The sequence below is a fragment of the Dunckerocampus dactyliophorus genome, chromosome 19 (genome assembly GCF_027744805.1).
Source record: "Dunckerocampus dactyliophorus isolate RoL2022-P2 chromosome 19, RoL_Ddac_1.1, whole genome shotgun sequence".
NCBI classification, from domain to species: Eukaryota; Metazoa; Chordata; class Actinopteri; order Syngnathiformes; family Syngnathidae; genus Dunckerocampus; species Dunckerocampus dactyliophorus.
Genome location: NC_072837.1, coordinates 6,272,572 through 6,290,657, shown reverse-complemented (window position 1 = coordinate 6,290,657; position 18,086 = coordinate 6,272,572). Strand labels below are relative to the sequence as shown.

Genomic DNA, 18,086 nt, shown 5'->3' with positions numbered 1-18,086 from the left:
TAAATTGATTAATCGAACGATAGTACCATCTAGTGGTTCAAATGTGAATTACACCTCCCATGACAATGGAAAAAATGGTCTCAAAAATGTTATCGATAAGATCGATTATCGCCGATAATAGCACAATTATCGAACAGCAAATTGTTTTATCGCGACAGGCCTAATTAGGACTTACATAGCAAAATGGCACAAACAGGACCTAAACTGTACAAATCAGGCCAGAGTCAATGTTAAAGTGGACAAAATTGTAATCCAGCTATTGTGTTTGTATTTCACTATTATGTCATATTAACACATACAGACCCACTTTAATATAACTGCACAGACAATTACCACAGATTCAGTCACAAGAAAAGTGTTTCACCTCTGAGCCGAACAGAAGGCACAGAGTTTGACGTGACATCATCACATGACATAGTGCAACTTTTATATACACAGCATCAGACATCCATCAGAGAGTCATAACAGGTGTCATTATGCTGAAATGGAGCCTAGGATAGATCTCAACACCTTTTGTTTTTCTGTACTGTAATATGAATATCACATTGAAACTGTAAAAGTAATACAGAGCAACAGTTAGCCCTTGGAACAAAACGTCAACTGCAACCATTGATAAACACTAAGTAAATGTACAAACTCATAAACCTAAATAAATCCTTCTATGTATATATTTACAGTGCAGGTGAGCTTGCCACACATTTTAATATGATTCTAGAATTTGTGTCAAATGGCACAATAAATATATGGATTTGATTTCTTTTTTTAATACATCAGATGTCAATTACATTCAAACATCACATTAGATTCTTTTTCATTACATTAACTTAATAAAATGTAAAAATAAAAATAAAAAGTACCGTATTTCCACAGGTAGTGCCCTCCCCCATGTGTCATGTGTTAGGATGATATTTGCGTGAATCTATTCAAAATGGGGGAATAATATCCACAAAAAAAAATACATCATTTTTATATATCCATTTTAATACATATTATAATGCACTCTATATTCTTTATTAAGTAGCATTATTTGTCGGACGGCGGCCGAGTGGGTAGCATGTTGGCCACACAGTCAGGAAATCGGGAAGACCTGGGTTTGAATCTCCGCTAGGGCATCTCTATTTGGAGTTTACATGTTCTCCCCGTGCGTGCGTGGGTTTCCTCTCACATTCCATAAACATGCATGTTAGGTTGTCCATAGGTATGAATGTGAGTGTGAATGATTGTTTGTCTATATGTGCCCTGCGACAGGCTGGCGTGGTCCAGGGTGTACCCCGCCTCTCGCCCCGAGTCAGCTGGGATAGGCTCCAGCACACCCCCGCGACTCCAATGAGGATAAGCGGCGTAGAAGATGGATGGAAATAGCATCATTTGTGGTGTAGTGTTTATATTAAAACATGATTATAATATATTTTTTACAAACACTTTCTGAAGTTTGGTAAATAAATTCCTCATCCACCGCTGTATGAGTAAAATACTGCCACTGTCTTCTAGCGGCACCTTCCAGCCACCATGTTTAGTACCATAACTTAAACTTCATTTTGCACCGACCAACATGTATGTCACAAAAAATAAATCACATGCAGCACTTCATGCTGATCACAAACTACATCAGTAACATCAACGTGTCAACAAAAGTAGCTAATGTGAACTGGTAGTGTAGTGGTCCACATAGCTGACTTTTGTAGAACTAGTGTGGGATTGAGTCCCACTCAATGCCCCATTAATGAGCGCCCCGTAACCGACTGGCAACCAGTATTGGGTGTCCACCAATCAGCTGGGCTAGGCTCCAGCCCCTTTCCATGGCTCACATGATCCATCAAGTCATTTTATTGTTAGCGTTTGGGTTCTGTCCACACCAGTACAGCTTGTCCTCGCCTCTCCTCCTCCTCCACTGGCACAGCAGAAGCATGCGGAAGGTCTTTTGGAAGGTCTTGTTGCACAGGGCGTAGCACATGGGGTTGACAGTGCTGTTGACGTAGCACAGCCAGTAGCCCAGGTGCCACAGGGACGTCGGGATGCACTTGGCACAGAACGTGGAGATGAGCACCATGATGTTGTACGGCGTCCACGTGAGGATGAATGCCAGGAGGATGGCGCTGAGGGTCTGTGCCGCCTTTTTCTCCTTCACCAGAACCATTCTCTTCCTCTTGGTGATCTGGTTCTTCAGGACCGGGTCCATGGGTTTGGAGGCAGTGGAGGAGGAAGGGGAGGCGTTTTTCTCCTCGGTTTCTGGAAGGCGAGGAGAAGCCCTAGCAGGGCTTCCTTTTTCAGCCTTTGGAGCAGGCGTGAACTTGTAAGAAATGCATTTTTTACTGCTCTTTTTTGAAGGCGTTGAATACGAATACTGATCTTCTGTGTAGTCAGTCACTTGGCCATTCTTATCAGATTGACTTTTCTCTCTCAACGATCCCTGCGGGGTCTCAATGGAAGCGTGAGGCTCCTCCTCGTCGGATGAGGAGTAGCTGTTGAAGGATGTGATCTGGTCGGCTTTGACCCACGCTTCGTCCGATCTTGTGGTGGTTTTCGTGGCATTGCTTTGGTTCGACGAGGACCAGGAGGCCTGGCTCCTGTCTCTCCTCTCTCTGGTGAAATTGAAACAAGAGTGAATAATAGTTTTCTGCGGTTTAGCTCCCTCTTGGACATGATCAGTCGCGAGTCCTTGCAGCTCTGCCAGATCCTTTGTGCGTCTTTGGGTTTCCTTGTAGATCCTGCAGTAAAGAATCGTCATGACAGAGACGGGGATGTAGAAAGCAGCAATGGCAGTCCCGAATGTTATCACCGGCTCTGTTAAAAACTGAATCTGGCATTCGTCCACCGATTCCTTCTCTTCTCCCACGATGTACTTCCAGCAAAGAATGGGTGGTGCCCAGAGGACAAACGAGACCAACCATGCGAGGCCTATCATGATGGCCGCCCTCTTTGGAGTCCTCTTAGCTCTGTAAGTCAGCGGCCTTGTGATGGAGAAGTATCTGTCAAAGCTGATCACAAGTAAATTCATAACGGAAGCATTGCTGGCTACATAATCCACTGCGAGCCAGAGATCACATGCAAGGCTTCCTAAGGACCAGTAGCCCATCAGAATATACGTGGTGTACAAGTTCATAGACAACACTCCTATGATGAGGTCTGCAAAGGCCAAACTCAGCAGGTAATAGTTGTTCACCGTCTTCAGTTGGCTGTTTACTTTGAAGGACACCATGACCAAAACATTACCGACAATAGTTATCACACTGACAATGGCAGAGACAGTTGCTATGGTAATGACCTCCCAAAGGCTGTGGGGAGCAGAGGAGATGTGCGTACTGTTGTCAAAAGTGCCGTTCGAGGGATCTACATCCATGATGGTGTGCTTTTTGTTCAGGTTGTTGTTGACAGATGACTAGGGCCGTCTCCTGTTGTCCTGTAAAAAGAAGGAAAACAATATTGAGACAGAATGGCATAAAAACTGTATGTGACGTAGTAGGACATTCTGTGTTTATTAAATGAATATTAATGTTATATTAATTATTCCCACATATGTCATTAAAATATATCTCTTATATATTTAGTGCTCGCAAAGTACGTTTTATAATTTGTCACTTATGAGCGTGTGAACAAATTAACCGGAAGTGTTTAATATTATGTTTCGTGTTTCGCCGGACACGGTTTAATGTAACACCCATTGCGCCCTAAACTTTTGGTGCCACACGTAAAGCTGCCCGCTCGACAAGTGAATAGTAATGGAAGGCAGGCCGAGTAGAGGCAGAGGAGGCAGCTGGAAAAGAGGAGGCCATGGTGGAAACGACAGTGATCATTTCGGTAGTGAACGCAGAGGCCGAGGCAGAGGAGGCCAACACCGCGGCCGGGGCAAAAAAGACCACCACCGCGGCCGTGGACGGGGAGGGAACACACATGCAACGGCGTTCCGACACACGGTAATTACCGTGCTCCGCCAAACTGCCATTCGAATCTACGTTATTTAGTCATACCAACTTTACAGTAATGTACCAAGTTTCTAAAAATAAATGACAAATGAGGATGACACCTTCTGTCCCATTCGGCGTATATGCCGCTCATGTTAGTGGAATGGCAGACCATGTTTTGAAGCTATTTAAGTCACTGCTTATCTAATCTTTCACAGCTGTGCATCATTTACAATCTAATGAAGTTTTTTATGATGACCTGACTGACTAGGCAAACAACTTATTACAAACACCACGTGTTATGTTTATACACTGCAGTTACAAACCAATGCAAATACGATTGAATTTGTAGCTGAAACTTTATTAGCTTCGTAAAGACAAACGATACAGCTTTTCTATTAGGTTATGCATGTGTTTAAATGTCAAAACAGTAGTTGCCAGATAAATAAGTAATGACATATGCGTTATGTATTTCATGCCAAAGTTCCTGTCAGACCGTGTAGTTTGAAATAAGCATTTTCATCACGATCAAATACTTCAATTATGTACACATTTGAGTACAAAGCACTTGAAGTGCATCATTGGGCCATGTTTGTCTTGAAAATGACACTAGAGGGTTCTACTTCATTTCCACAGGCAGATTCTGTCATCTAATTCTCCTGTTGTTGCAAGGACAGAATTAGCAGCAAAACAATAGGGGCCCTGTGATTGCAATCAAAGAAATCCCCTTTGGAACATAACCTATGGACTCCTTGATTGCAATCACAAAAATCCCCTTTAGCGGGTCTCTTACAAGCTGGTGGTCTTTTATTATATTTCGGGAAAACATGTTGACTTTGTGATCATGAAGAAAACTTGAGGAAAATGTGAGGAAACTATCCAACATCACACAGTTGGCAATGCCTTGGAGCGTGGGGTAATGATCACTACAAAATACACTCTTTGTACCAACTTTCCACCGAGGGCCAAAACAGCCTATGGGCTGCAAATGCCCCCCGGGTCGCACGTTGGACTCCCCTGTGGGGTCGCTCTCCTTATGGGTTGTGCTAAAAATGTGACACGTAATATAAATATCCTCACAGTTTAATAATAATCATTAGTAGGTGTGTCACAAGACGAGACGATACACAAGATGTTAATGTTATTTTTAAGAAAAGTACAATGGAAAAAATATACAAAAATATATGACAGTATTTTGCAATCTACTAATTTAATTTCTACTACGTTACACTCTTCTGCACTCTGTGTGTATGCTTGCGGCCCCGCCTCCACCCACTGAGACAAAGAGACTGTGTCACTGACAAAAGGGCTCACTCCGTTCTATCGAACAAACACGCCAAGGTGCTGAAACCAATGCACAGATTGAACCCCCATTCCTGCCTGTTTGGCAGCGAGAGACGAGGAAAACAGACACGCATGCACATGGCAATGTATTTAGCAAAATGATCAAGTTCATTTTCATTTATTGTGTGATTAATTAATTAATTTATGATTGTCTCAGGCCTAGTGACCAAGGGACAGGTTTTTTTTTTGTTTGTTTTTTAAACGAGAAATCTTGTCACATTTTAATCTTGCAAGATCTTGTGACATCCCTAATCATTATGGTGATTAATGGTCGATGACTTATGGGCAATAAGTTTTTACTCAGTCCCCTAAAGATGCGTACCAAATCCTGTGGTGATTCGGCTAAACACCTTACGGTTACCCTGGTTGGTTTGCAGAGCTGTGTGAGAAATTTCAAGCCAATCCGACTGATGAGTCAAACTTTGAAGTGCAATAACAGCGCCGCCATGTGGCGTATTTATCAGAAACAAATAAAAGCACAGACAACACAGCAGGGGTGCATGTTTTGCCTCATTGTCACCCTTTTGTGTGCAGCGGTTTTGCAGTAGAAGAGTTAGTTTACACAACAATACATGCACTAATATGAACGTCTTAGGACACTTTATGTCTATACTGTATGTATTTTGAAGTAACACACAGTTTCTCACTGTGCGCATTTTCTTTCTGTCAGGACCAAGATGAAGAGGACGACTTTCATGAGGAGGATCACAGGACAGTTTTCTCCAGGAGGACACTGGAATCCAACTGGGGCCGTTATGAGGACTCTGAGAAGCAGGAAGCAGGTGACGACATGCCCACTCAAAGAGGCACCGACTACCACGTCCTTCTGGCGTCTGCAGGTACGGTCTGGTCTTTACAAGTTTGTTTTACGAAGGCAGGTCAGTTTACGTCAGCGTTTTATTAATTTACTGTCTAAACCACTAATGAGCAAAATACACAAAGCACAGTTCACTACTGAGGACACAGCACTTGATTAAAAGAAGTTTTTTTACTTGCACATGTACTTTTTAATAATAGCTTTTTCCAGATTAAAAGCATGGAAATTCCCTCTGTGTCAAATATTCCACCGAGTCTGACTGCACTGGTCCGAGGTTGCCTTAGTATCCCAATTAGTGGAAAGGAAATGTCTGTTGTCTTAAGGGACCTTTTTAATTGCCTTGTCTGGACACTGCTGTCAGATGTCTGCACTGTACTTATTTATTTTTGTTTGTTCATTTCTGTCTCAAGTCTCAACACTTTTTTCCTCCTGTTATCGCTTGAGCGTTTCTATTCGTAATTTTGTCTCAAAAAAACCAAAAAGGAATGCATGGCGGTCTCATTTCCGTCTTGTTAGAGCCACGCTCGTTATTTTTTGAGTTTTTTTTTTAGTTAGTGACTTAAGGGAGGCTAAAGGTTTTTTTTTATTATTTTTTTATTATTATTTTTTTTTTGGCTACTGACTTTTAAAAAAATGTCAATAGTAAAGAAATGATTTCTTTAAGAAATACAAAAGTTAATTGGAAAGTATGCCTTTCAAGGTTAGTATCATTTATAATGTAGCTTAGACGTTGTTTTGTGAAGGACCACTGGTGCATTGAAGTTAAATGCTATATGTAAATCAGTATTTGGCAGTTGTTTTGGTGAAATTGTCTAAAAAGCAGCGCAACACATTCCAATTAAACGGCTGATTTAAAAAAGACTTAAAGTAATAGAAGTAATAGAAAATATTATACATTTTGGAAGTAGCTTGCCTAAGGTTGATCAATTATAGTACAAACCAGGTAAGTTGGGATTTTTTTTTGGGACACCCTTTCACCTTCCAAAGAGTACCAGAGTCTTTATTAAACGCATTAAGAATGTGTAACCCCATTTGTGCTGCCCGATGACAGTGAAGAGTTTGATGACCTGAAACCTCAATTAGATTTTCAGGGCAAGTTGCCACTCATTTGCATGACTATTTGTGTCCAAAGTTGTTTTCTGTGTCATCTAAGCCCAGCTGTTCGTAGCTAAGCAGAACTTAGACGATGTATTGAGGCTGAGATCCACCATAACATATAAACATCAACTATATTTTGTTATTACCAGTCAAACAGGAGCTACCCTATGCAGTAAGCCCTATAGTCCATACGTTTAATATTGGTGGGCCAATATTCCAAAATGTTTTAAATACATTTTTTACCTCAAACTTCTACCCCATGATGACAACACAATTTTTCTTTTTAATTTTTGCAAAGGTATTAAAAATAAAGAACAATAGGATAACAAATTGTTGCCGTCAATGGCGCTTTTGCACCTTCTGTGGAGATTTGCAATATCAGTCAAAGAGAAAATTTGTCACCAATGAAATACAGTGGAGCCTCAGTTTTCGTCATGAATTATCACTTCCAAAAGGTCGGAAAAGTTCCAAACACCGAATAAATATTTCTCGTAAGAAATAGTGAAATCCAATCAACCCGTTCCAGACACACAAAATATTAAGACATTTTATGAGTAATTTATGAATAATTATAGTTTAACATGCAGAAAACAGTGCAAAATACATAGAAATGACAAATTCAATGGATACATGAACATTTAGCATGACTTTTACCTTTTATTGAAGACTAGCAAACACAGAGATGAGTGGAGGGAGGAGAGGAAAGGACGGAAGAGCCACGCAGACGCTGTTTCATTCCAGTCTGTCACAAACTTAACTTTCAAGAGTGGACGGTTCGAGCTGTATACTTGCTCGCTTGAACTGTACTGTAAACTTCATCAGCAGCTACAATCATCATTACACTCACTGCTGTGTCTGCTGCGTCATGGTGCGGGGAGCTCGCAGGCGAAGTGCTGAAGAGTGTTTGTGAAAAAATTTCATATATTGTAAATCACCCCACAAATTGATCTAGTATAAGCATGTCAAATGATTAGTCCTACCCTAAAAGTATTTTGCACGCCCATTTTTTCCAATTTGATCTTTTCTTGTATGGACTTTTATTGGATGTTTTATTGAATTAAGGGCTCACAGAGGTTTGTTACAAAAGCCAAACAAGATTGTTGGTCATGCTGTGTAATAAAAAAGTACATTCAGCAATACTTTAGGTGCATTATTTTTAATGCTTTGAAGAGCTATATTAATAACCTTATTAAATTCCACAAATCCATGTTTGTAACAAAAGCTTATAAAAAAAAAAAAGAGCATCAGATCGGCAAGACTATTTAAAAAAAGAAAAAAAAAAAGCAGATCAGATCGTAAGCCTAAAAATGTGGATCGGGACATCCCTAATTGCAATCTACTAATATAATTTCTACGACGTTACACTCTTCTGCACTGTGTGTGTATGCTACCGGTCCCGCCTCCACCCACCAAGACAAAGAGACTGTATGACTGACAAAAGGGCTCACTCCGTTCATGCTGCTGTTCTATGGCGCACACGTGCCAAGGTGCTGAAACCAACGCACAGAGTGAACCGAGGAAAACAGACACACATGCACATGGCCTGTAAAATGATGTAGTTCATTTTTATTGATTGCGTAATTAATTTATCGCCCCATGAGACAGTTTTTTCCTGAACGAGAAATCTAGTCACGTTTTCATCTTGCAAGTTCTTGTAACACGAGAGCTTGTGGCTGCCCTACTCGGTCATGATGTCATTTTTAAACCATTTGTATTCTTTCCCGTTATTCTTGCAGTTGAGTGTTAGAATGGTGCGTCAATCTCTGCCTTTCTCTTGTAGCGCACATGGCAAAAGTGCTCGTGTGAGTAGTTGGACTCGGTATCTCTTGTCTCTGCTATTTTGCCCACATTGTCAGATTAGTCATGCCGTACAACAAGAGGCTGCTGCTCTCCAGAGGATACTTAATTGTATGTGGGAGGCATTGTTTTTCTAGCCAATTAAGGTAGCCATGAAATCAGGAATCCAGCATCAAAATCATTTCCATATAGAACACAAATAACCCACCAAATGCCTTTGCCCCCCCATCGATCCATCCATCCATCCATCCATCTTCTATGCCACTTATCCTCACTAGGTTTGTGGGGATATGCTGGATCCTATTGCAGCTGACTTCGGGCGACAATCAATCATTCAGTCGCATTCAGACCTATGGACAACATGCATGTTTTTGGAATGTGGGAGGGACCTGGAGTACTGTGTTCCCTCGCTACATCACAGTTCACCTTTGTTTCGCAGATTTTTTTTAAGTGCAATTTTGCATTTTTTTTTCCCCACAGTGTATGAATGCGCATTGTGTTTTGCGTCCTTGTATTAGAGCGATCTATTGGTGCTCTGTTGTATGTGTCTATTATTGTATTTACAAGTGCTACCAGTAGAGGGTGTTGACGACGTGTGCAGCCCCACCTGTCTTAGTGTGTTTACGTGCCTGTACGAGCATATTAGGAACCCACAGTAGACAATAACCGGGTAAATATAGAGCCACAACAGTCCTTATTGGCTAAGGGAGAACCCGCCCATTGTGTTGTGCATCCTGACTGGCTGTAGACCACTGTCAATCAATCTCTTTCATGCCGTGGTTAGCAAACTAGCTAACTGTGTGAGCTGCTTGCTAACCGCTAATAAACAATAGAAGAAGAAGCAGCAGCAGCTAAATGAACCTTCGGTTCAAGGAGTAGGACGAGGACGAGGAGGAGGAGGACGACGGCAGGAGCAATAAGCAATATGTTTTAACAAGGATACAAAAACGCCACAGCCGAACGGCGCCAGCATGGAGAACGGAGGAGTGAATAAGCGTGAGTCACTTAATTTATTGCGTCCAACCTAACAGATTGATCATCAAAATTCAAATGAAATTTGAACCTTGGCAGTGTTTAAAATGTGAGGAAAATGTTAATGCCTGTCTGAGAAAAGTGTATAAAGTGGATTTTACAGACCTAAAACATACATAATAACTAAACTAATAAAGTTGGCTACTTTGCAGATTTCACTTATTTCGGGCTATTTTGGGAACCTGTACCCCACGATAAACGAGGTAACACTGTACCCGGAGAAAACCCACGCATGCACAGGCAGAACATGTGAACTCCACACAGAGATGCCCAACGGAGATTCGAACCCAGGACTTCCAGATCTTCCAGATCCCGTGACTTGGACTTGCGACTTTTATTTATTTATGTGCACATCTCACGTGTTTCCGGCTACAAATGGCCCTGAGCAGTGTTTTGCAACCTTTGCCATGTATCTCGCAGTGCTTTTCAGATACAAATTCCCAGGACGCTCAGGTCGACAGTGCAGCTTTACCTACAGTGCTGTGGAGGCGGTAGGCATGAGCAAGATTATAGGCATATTTCATTTCAATCAAGTGGAAACACTGTGCTGTTTCCCTGACTGCAGGAGAGGCCTTTATATTTGGATGTACAAACGTTGAAAAAGCATATTTTAGGAGGTTCAAGGACCGTGCTTTGACACAGAATTGATTAAATCCGTCCCTAATGGTCCTGAGTGGCTGATGCTTTATGCTTTACGCAAACAACTTTTATCATGTGCCACAGAAAAACATCCTCCGCCTAATCAGTGCCATTCAAACCCTGGAGGTCTTCTAATTCAATAGAAGCTCAAAGGTCAACACATTGTTCCAGGATACGGCCTACTGTACCTCCAATCTTATTGAATTTGGGAACAGTACAGGCAATTTTAACGCCTCTATTTAATCAACTGCAGAGTCACTTATAGTCACCGGGTGCATGCTCTACAAAGCCATCTGACTGGTTGTGCTACTCAGCTTTTCCTTTTGACTTTCTCATTCACTCCAAGTCATGACTGATGGTTTTTCTTTCAGTTTAGGCGTTTTAGGCTACGAACGTGTTCCTTTCCCGTGATGCGTTGTGAGTGTAATTTTTTTAAACTCATACCTAAATTAACACTTAAGTCACTCGCACTGTAGACAGAAGACATGACGAACAATAAAATACAGTCATAAAAACATGATAAAAGAATGGAATGACCGTAATAAAAATTATGAGAACAAAAAAAAAAAAAGATCCGGACTGTGCAGGCGCACAGGGCAGTTGAGTTTGCTGATGCTGGCGTGGTTCGGCCTACAGTAACCTGTTTTGTTTTTGCTATCAAGAGATTGTTGCAATACAGTAGAGACGTTACGATACGATACGATCTTTAATCATGGTCGCGACAGTTGTGTGTTGTGTAGCTGTGCGTGAGCTGCACAAAGTGTATTCTTTCTCTGTAACTAGTTCACGAGCGAGTCTCATGTTGACGGACCAAAATGTACTTTTTAAATTCATTTGTGGCCTATTATTTTTTTTTTTTAATTATAATTTAACAAATTTGACTTATTCTTGGCCTAAATTAAGCATTTTCAAGCATAAAATGGCTAAATGAACTTACGAAATAGACTAAAATACAAATACAAGGCAGAAGAAGCATTCTAATTGTGAATATAGTATTCTACGTTGGCCACTAGGTGTCGGTGTTTGGCGAGACAAGGGCCAGACATGATCGCCAGAAAAGGTTGAAATAACCTCACAACAAGCACGATAATAATAACATAATAATCATAACAACACGGACTACTGTTGGGGCCATAAATCATGACAAACTAAAACTCTCTGAACCTCCAACATCACTTCCTGTTCTCTACACATCCGTCCGCCCGCCATTAAGGTTCACGAGCGCACACATTTGCTGTGACACACACATTATATATATTATATATAGTATATATATTTATTTACGTCCTAAATGGCTTATTTACTCTTATGTCTGCTATATTGGTAATACGAGTGTAAAGCCATTTAAAGCCGCCATTACAATACATTGATGAGACCGTAGCCACTGCAGGAAGTATGCCGTCCCAGGCGGGAGCCTACGGCCTCCGGTTCCTCTGGCTCCCTCTGGTGGCCAGAGGCAGCTAAATGAAATTTGAAATGCTTTGCAATGGGTTGACAAGCTCGTGGTGAGTTCACGTACAGCTCGTGATTGGCTCTTGCCAAAGAAAGAGCTCCCGTTTCCTCACTGACTCACGAGCGGCACAGAATAGGAAATGTCACCAGATTAGAACATGGCCAATAATTAGCCGCACCGCTGTGTAAGCCGCAGGATTCAAAGTTAAAAAAAAAAAAAAAAGTAGCGGCTTATACAGCGGAAATACTATAAGTGCAAGTTTTGCTGAAAGAGACTGAGAGTCCATTTTATTTTGTTTTTTTTTGTTTAATTTATTATGTTGTTTGTTTACTTGATTTAATGTAAAAGCTGTTCACATTCCACTTCCGATGTTAAATACTTCTGAGAAATGAAAGTTGTTTTTGATACGGTGTACGGTGACCTTACAATGCCATATATTATCATTACATGAATTTAAATTGTGTCAAAATAATGTTGACAATAACACTGTTCATGGGCTATAATTTCTGGGACCTTTATCGTCCAGCAAAACTAAAACCTAACTGTCTGGAATGGATTAAATATCGTATTTCTTATGGGGAAAATGATTTTGGTTAGAGTATGTTTTGGTTAGAGTCGGATGTCCTGGAATGGATTAATGACGCTAGCCAGGCTTTCACTGTAATTCCCAAAGTCACTTATTTTTTTTTGTCCCCCTTCTCAAGTCTTTTCTTACTTGGACCTCGCTTCCAACACTTGTAGCTACTGGATGTTTCTGCTGCTTTCATCTCTAGTCACTTAATCTATCAATTACTCTCCTCATTAATAAGAACTGACAAGTTCAACTCGACTCCTGTTAGCAATACGTCGACTCCGAGCTCTCCTCCTGTCCCCAAATAAACTTTGTACAGACTTCAGTGAGCACGTCGACATGGAACAAGTCAAACGTTGGCCGGGTACCAAGAGTCACACAGAATTCACGCTAATTAGCAGCTTATATGACACGTTTTAAATGTTAAAAAAAAAGCGACTGAGCAGCTGGGAATTTTACGAGACTAACTCATGGACTTTATGTAGGGTTTGGTGGGCAAATGATAAGGAGCAGTGGTTAGCATCATAAAACTGCAAGTGGATTGTTTTTTTTGTCAAACTCCAGCAATAAGAAGCTGATTAGCTCATTTAGTAAAGACCTTCCATCACTGCTTGTTGCAGGATGCAGTACTGTATGGTTGTCACTTGAAAATGTGGAACACAATGTTCACTTGTATATGACTTTACTTTGCACTGTGATAACACTGCCGTCCATACACTTCATACAGTACATTCATCCTAAAATGTTCAAGGCGGTTATATAACTTCCCTTTATGTAACCCCATATTGCAGCGTGTTCCACTGTTTGAAACCTAAACAAATTTGCTGCCACATTCCCTTCCTTTTAAGAGTTGTATGTATTTAATTATTTATGCATCAAGATATAACGTTTAATACCAAATCTGCAGATGCACTATTTGTAAAAAAGCATCAGTACTCTGGGACATGGAAAGGAAAGTTTTCTGAACATGATTTGCATCGAAGGTTGTTGACTTTTGTTTTTGTTGCCTCATGGATGGTTATTATGCGGCACCCGCTACTGACCCAAACGCCCCATGCACTTATCATTGTGTTGTGGTTTACACTGCTTTCACCTCCGCAAGCTGTAAAGCCACGTTGTAAAGCATTTTCATTGCGTCTCAAGGCTATTATCAAGGAAGCGATGTTGGAACTTGAAATATTCTTATGTATACTTAGATATTTTTTGCAGAAAGGCTGCTATTACCTGAAGAAACTTTGCAGTCCTGAACTGCGGTTGTTAAATTAAAACGCATCATTCTCCGTGACGCCTGGAGGAGTTAATTGCTGTCGACTGTTTTGTAACCCGGAGACGTTTTTTACTTCGTCAGGTCTCAGTCCTTGTCATTGTTGGGGGTTGATGGCGCTGTTGCCATGGGGAAAGCACACATGGTGCCATCCCCTCGTTCTAGGTGTGTGTCACGTCTGTATGACTGGGGGGATTGACTGGGCTAGTTATTTACATCCTAATGCGGTCATCTATCTGTTCACATTAGCACGGGGATCAATCCTACTCCCCCGCAGCCGTGGTTTACCCAGGCCTCTAATGGGCACCTATCAAGGCTCAATCATAATGAGACAAAAGGAAATCACATTAACGCACCAGCGATTCACCTAAATAGATACTTTCCCTAACTGAGACGAATGGCCGCAATCACGCATTAATTTATATGTTCCGCTGTTGTTATGGATACTTGACGGGACGGCGATGTACTGCCCTGTCGGAGCACGTACAGGAAAGAAAGCATTCCAAGCACTTCAGTGTTCCTGCTTTTGCTGATGATGGTGATGGTGAAGCTGGTGGAAGAAGGCGTGAGGCTAAAAACAGCAGCTTTGATCATAGACACTTGACAGTTACCATCCTACGGAACAGTCTACACGTGGTCATCTTGAAGCACTTCCTACCAATGGTTCAGCATTCTTTCCTCTACTTAGCATTTAACTATACAGAGGAAATGTCATATAGTCTTCAGCTTTAATGTATGTAGTATTAAGATTTCTCACGCAGAAAGAAAATGTCTTGTGAGCACAAGGCTTGGGACGATAAAAAAACAAATGAATTAATTACACAATAAATGAAAATGAACTCAATAATTTTGCCGGTCTGAGTACCACATGCATGTGTGTCCGTTTTCCTCGTCTCTTGCCGCCAAACAGGCAGGAAGAGAGTCCACTATGTGAGAGTGCACTGCTTTCAGCACCTTGGGGCGTTTGTCCCATAGAACAAGAGCATGAACGGAGTGAGCTCTTTTGTCACTCATACTGTCTCTTTGTCTCGGTGGGTGGAGGCGGGGCCAGTAGCATATACACGGAGTGCAGAAGAGTGTAATGTAGTAGAAGTGAAATTAGTAGATTTCAATATATTGTTATATATATTTTTTAATTTTTTAATAATGCTAATATCTAATTTGTCTCGTTCTCAAGATCCGATCTCGTGCATCGTCTTGTGACACCCCTAATATTAATAAATTATATAATATGATATATTTATTTTTAATAGGGATGTCCGATAATATCGTCCCACCGATATTGTCTGCCCGATTATTGGCATAAAAATGTAATATTGGTTGATCGGTATCAGGTTTTTCCCTATAATTAAAAACGATAATAAAGAACTGCTTCATATATAGGCCTATGGGCTCCCGCACTTGCCGTCATCGAGGCATCCAGCGGCGCCAATACGTGGAAATACTTCGTCCCGTCCTGTGTTGTTCTTCGCAGTTGGAACTGGACTTGATACTGTATGTTGAAACCACGTGCGTCAGTGTGCCGCAGAGAGCACCAACGATTCATCTCCAAGAGAAATGTCTAACATGTCTAAAACAATATTGTGGGTCACTACAATGTGTTAATTCCATGACAGGAGACATGTGACGTTACACATATCGGTATCTGTATCGGTTGATATCGGAATCGGAAATTGAGAGTTGGATGTTATCGGCAAAAAAGCTAATATCAGACATCCCTAATTTTTAATGCATTGTGAGACACAATTTATTTCATTTTTTAAAGCATACGAGACCTAAACTACAACTTTCTCATACATTAAAAACCAAACTAGAATACCAGACATGCAAAATCACTATTTATTTATTAGCATTGAAAAATGAAGGTTTGTCAATAAGTTCATATCCGCTTTGATGCTGCACAACCGTACTTTCTAGTCTTCTATTCTAAAAAATGTCTTATTCAGTCACTTATTTCTTACAGTTCCAAATTCTTTTTAAAACTTCTTCCCTCCCACAAATGTAGAAGTACTAGCATTCCAGGCATGTGGTCGCCCCCGTGTTTTTAATGATACTTAAAATTTAATCGTCTCACTTCTCACACCTCCCACTCCAGAAGGCGCACACACACACACACACACACACACACACACACACACACACACACGACATTGCTACACGTATTCTTGTACCCATTGAAACACACCCAATGTTAATGATCAGTAATGGCATGTTTTAAAAACCAAAAAACAAACTCAAATGTAAAACAACTGTAGGAAATGTACAATCCAACTGTGAGCCTGAGCTATACTACTCAATACTCGCTATATTATTTTAATTGTGTAACTCCGGCGATACTCATCCAACAATGACTATTTTAGAGTGTACGAATTTCAAATATAATTTCAGCAGACACCTAAAAGGGTGGCAAATGCGTATATGTTTACATTTTCTGCCATAATATCTACTTCAAACAGAATACATACTCACCCCTTGTGGCTTTGTCTGCAAAAGACAATCCTCCTTCAGTAAACGGGCGTTTGGCCAGTTCTTTGATACCGTTGACTTTTTTTTTTTCTTCAGTCTGGCTGAGTTTCCGACTCCCTGCGGCTTTATGCCGTTCCCACTGTAGCGCTTTGATTCCCTCTCTGAGCGTTCGCTTCACACCTTCCCTCGCCGGCTCTTTGGCCCCCTCCCCTGATCCCTCTCGCTGACCTCCCCGCTCGTCTCTCCAACGAGGTGAAAAACACACTTGTCAAATACAGGCTGGTCATCCCGACGTTGCACGTCCTCATCAGTTGCTAAGGAGCTTTAATGTCATTGTGCTGTAACGTGCCGAGCGGTCCAGGGACAAGATGCAACAGCTGTTTTCTGTAGCCTAGGGGCCACGTTGGTACTGTTCAAACCTTTTATTCTACAATTCGACGGGGAACTGCTCCTCTCATTGTCGGTGCTGATCAGACCCGAAAAAGATGAAATCAGCTCAGTGTCTTCAGAGAAGATGATGGAAACTTAGAAAATCTTGTTTCACTCACCCGCCAAAGCCTGAGCAACTTCACCGTCGACCCTCAAGGCTGCTACTGTGACTTTTTGCCGCTTGCAAGGCTTCTTTATTCTTTGGATGGTTGCTGGGTGAACTGTTGTTCTCATCAACGACGCTGATTCTCCACTATTGGAGGCAAAGCCCATGTGGCTGGAAGCCTCATCCTGTACCAGGGTACTGAGCAACATGGAAGAGGAGAGAGGAAAAGGTGATGAGGTGGTGGAGTAGAAGGAGTACGCTGATGCAGATGAGGGAGGAGTCTGAGGAGGAGTCAATGTAGGCGTCTTCTCGCCGGGGGACAACTGTGTGCTTTTAGCATCAGTAGCATACTGGTGTACACAATTTGTTCATTAGAGAAATGCTTGCCCACTCAAATGTGCTTAACTGAATGGCAATCACTAAAAGCAGACAAAGTGGAGACTGGTGGTTGATTGATTAAAATTGCCTGGCAAACCTTCTCCACCAATATAATTTTCAGGAACACTATCTGGTCCTTACATAACCCCCCCCAGGTAGGCATGTTGGCATTATGTATAATATTGAGGTAGCATAAACCAGTTTACTGCGGTAAAAAAATGTGATAATTTAGAATTTTTTGCCTAGCTAAAAATCAGGGGAGCATTTTTGGAATGGTAGCACACAAGTGCAATGTCAATAAAAGAAACATTTTTTTATTGACTAGAGCAGGGGTGTCCAAAGTGTGGCACCGGGAGCTGTATTTAATTGGCCCGCAGCCCATTCTAAAAATATAATTCAACAAGAAGAAAACTAATATATATATATATATATTTTTTTAATGAAAAAATCAGCAGTAATTTTGCAAGAATAAAATCAAAATATTAAACGGATAGTTCGGAGTTTTTGACAAACTCCTTACATGTGAAACAACAGCGACTACTTTATCACCAAAATCCGACCGCAACTGGACTTAGGAGACCAAGTGGGGGGTGAGTTGCTGTTGATGCACTAGACTGCTGATGGGGATGTCATACAACGGACATCCGAGCTATCCCTTTAAGAGAAAAAGTATTACTCTAACAAGAGCAAGTCGTGATTTTACGGGAACATAGTACGTAATATGAGAAATTATTTTAGTAGCACAAAGTTGAAATATTAAAGACATTTTTAAAATTATTATTCGTATTAT

General features: G+C 41.1%; 2 protein-coding genes across 12 annotated transcripts in view; one reads left to right on the top strand and one right to left on the bottom strand.

Moving 5' to 3' along the window:
* Positions 1 to 77: 77 nt before the first annotated feature.
* Positions 78 to 17,167, bottom strand: chrm5b (cholinergic receptor, muscarinic 5b). Of its 2 annotated transcripts, XM_054761650.1 has the most exons (3): positions 16,932 to 17,167; positions 16,387 to 16,849; positions 78 to 3,400 (listed from the first exon to the last, which is right to left on the bottom strand). In XM_054761650.1, the coding sequence occupies exon 3, from the start codon at positions 3,338 to 3,340 to the stop codon at positions 1,817 to 1,819; it is 1,524 nt and encodes a 507-aa protein (XP_054617625.1). In that variant the 5' UTR covers positions 3,341 to 3,400; positions 16,387 to 16,849; positions 16,932 to 17,167; the 3' UTR covers positions 78 to 1,816. The 2 variants fall into 2 exon arrangements, with proteins under 2 accessions (XP_054617625.1, XP_054617626.1); XM_054761651.1 differs by lacking the exon at positions 16,387 to 16,849.
* aven (apoptosis, caspase activation inhibitor) overlaps positions 3,652 to 18,086 on the top strand; it is a 74,075-nt gene continuing 59,640 nt past the window's right edge. For all 10 annotated transcript variants that reach the window (XR_008566932.1, XR_008566936.1, XR_008566934.1 and 7 more), the window contains exons 1-2: positions 3,652 to 3,914; positions 5,917 to 6,085. Coding sequence is in view for 3 of the 10 variants with exons in the window: in XM_054761654.1 (XP_054617629.1) it covers positions 3,720 to 3,914; positions 5,917 to 6,085 (364 nt within the window). In the remaining 7 variants the exon portion in view is untranslated. The remainder of the gene's footprint in view (positions 3,915 to 5,916; positions 6,086 to 18,086) is intronic.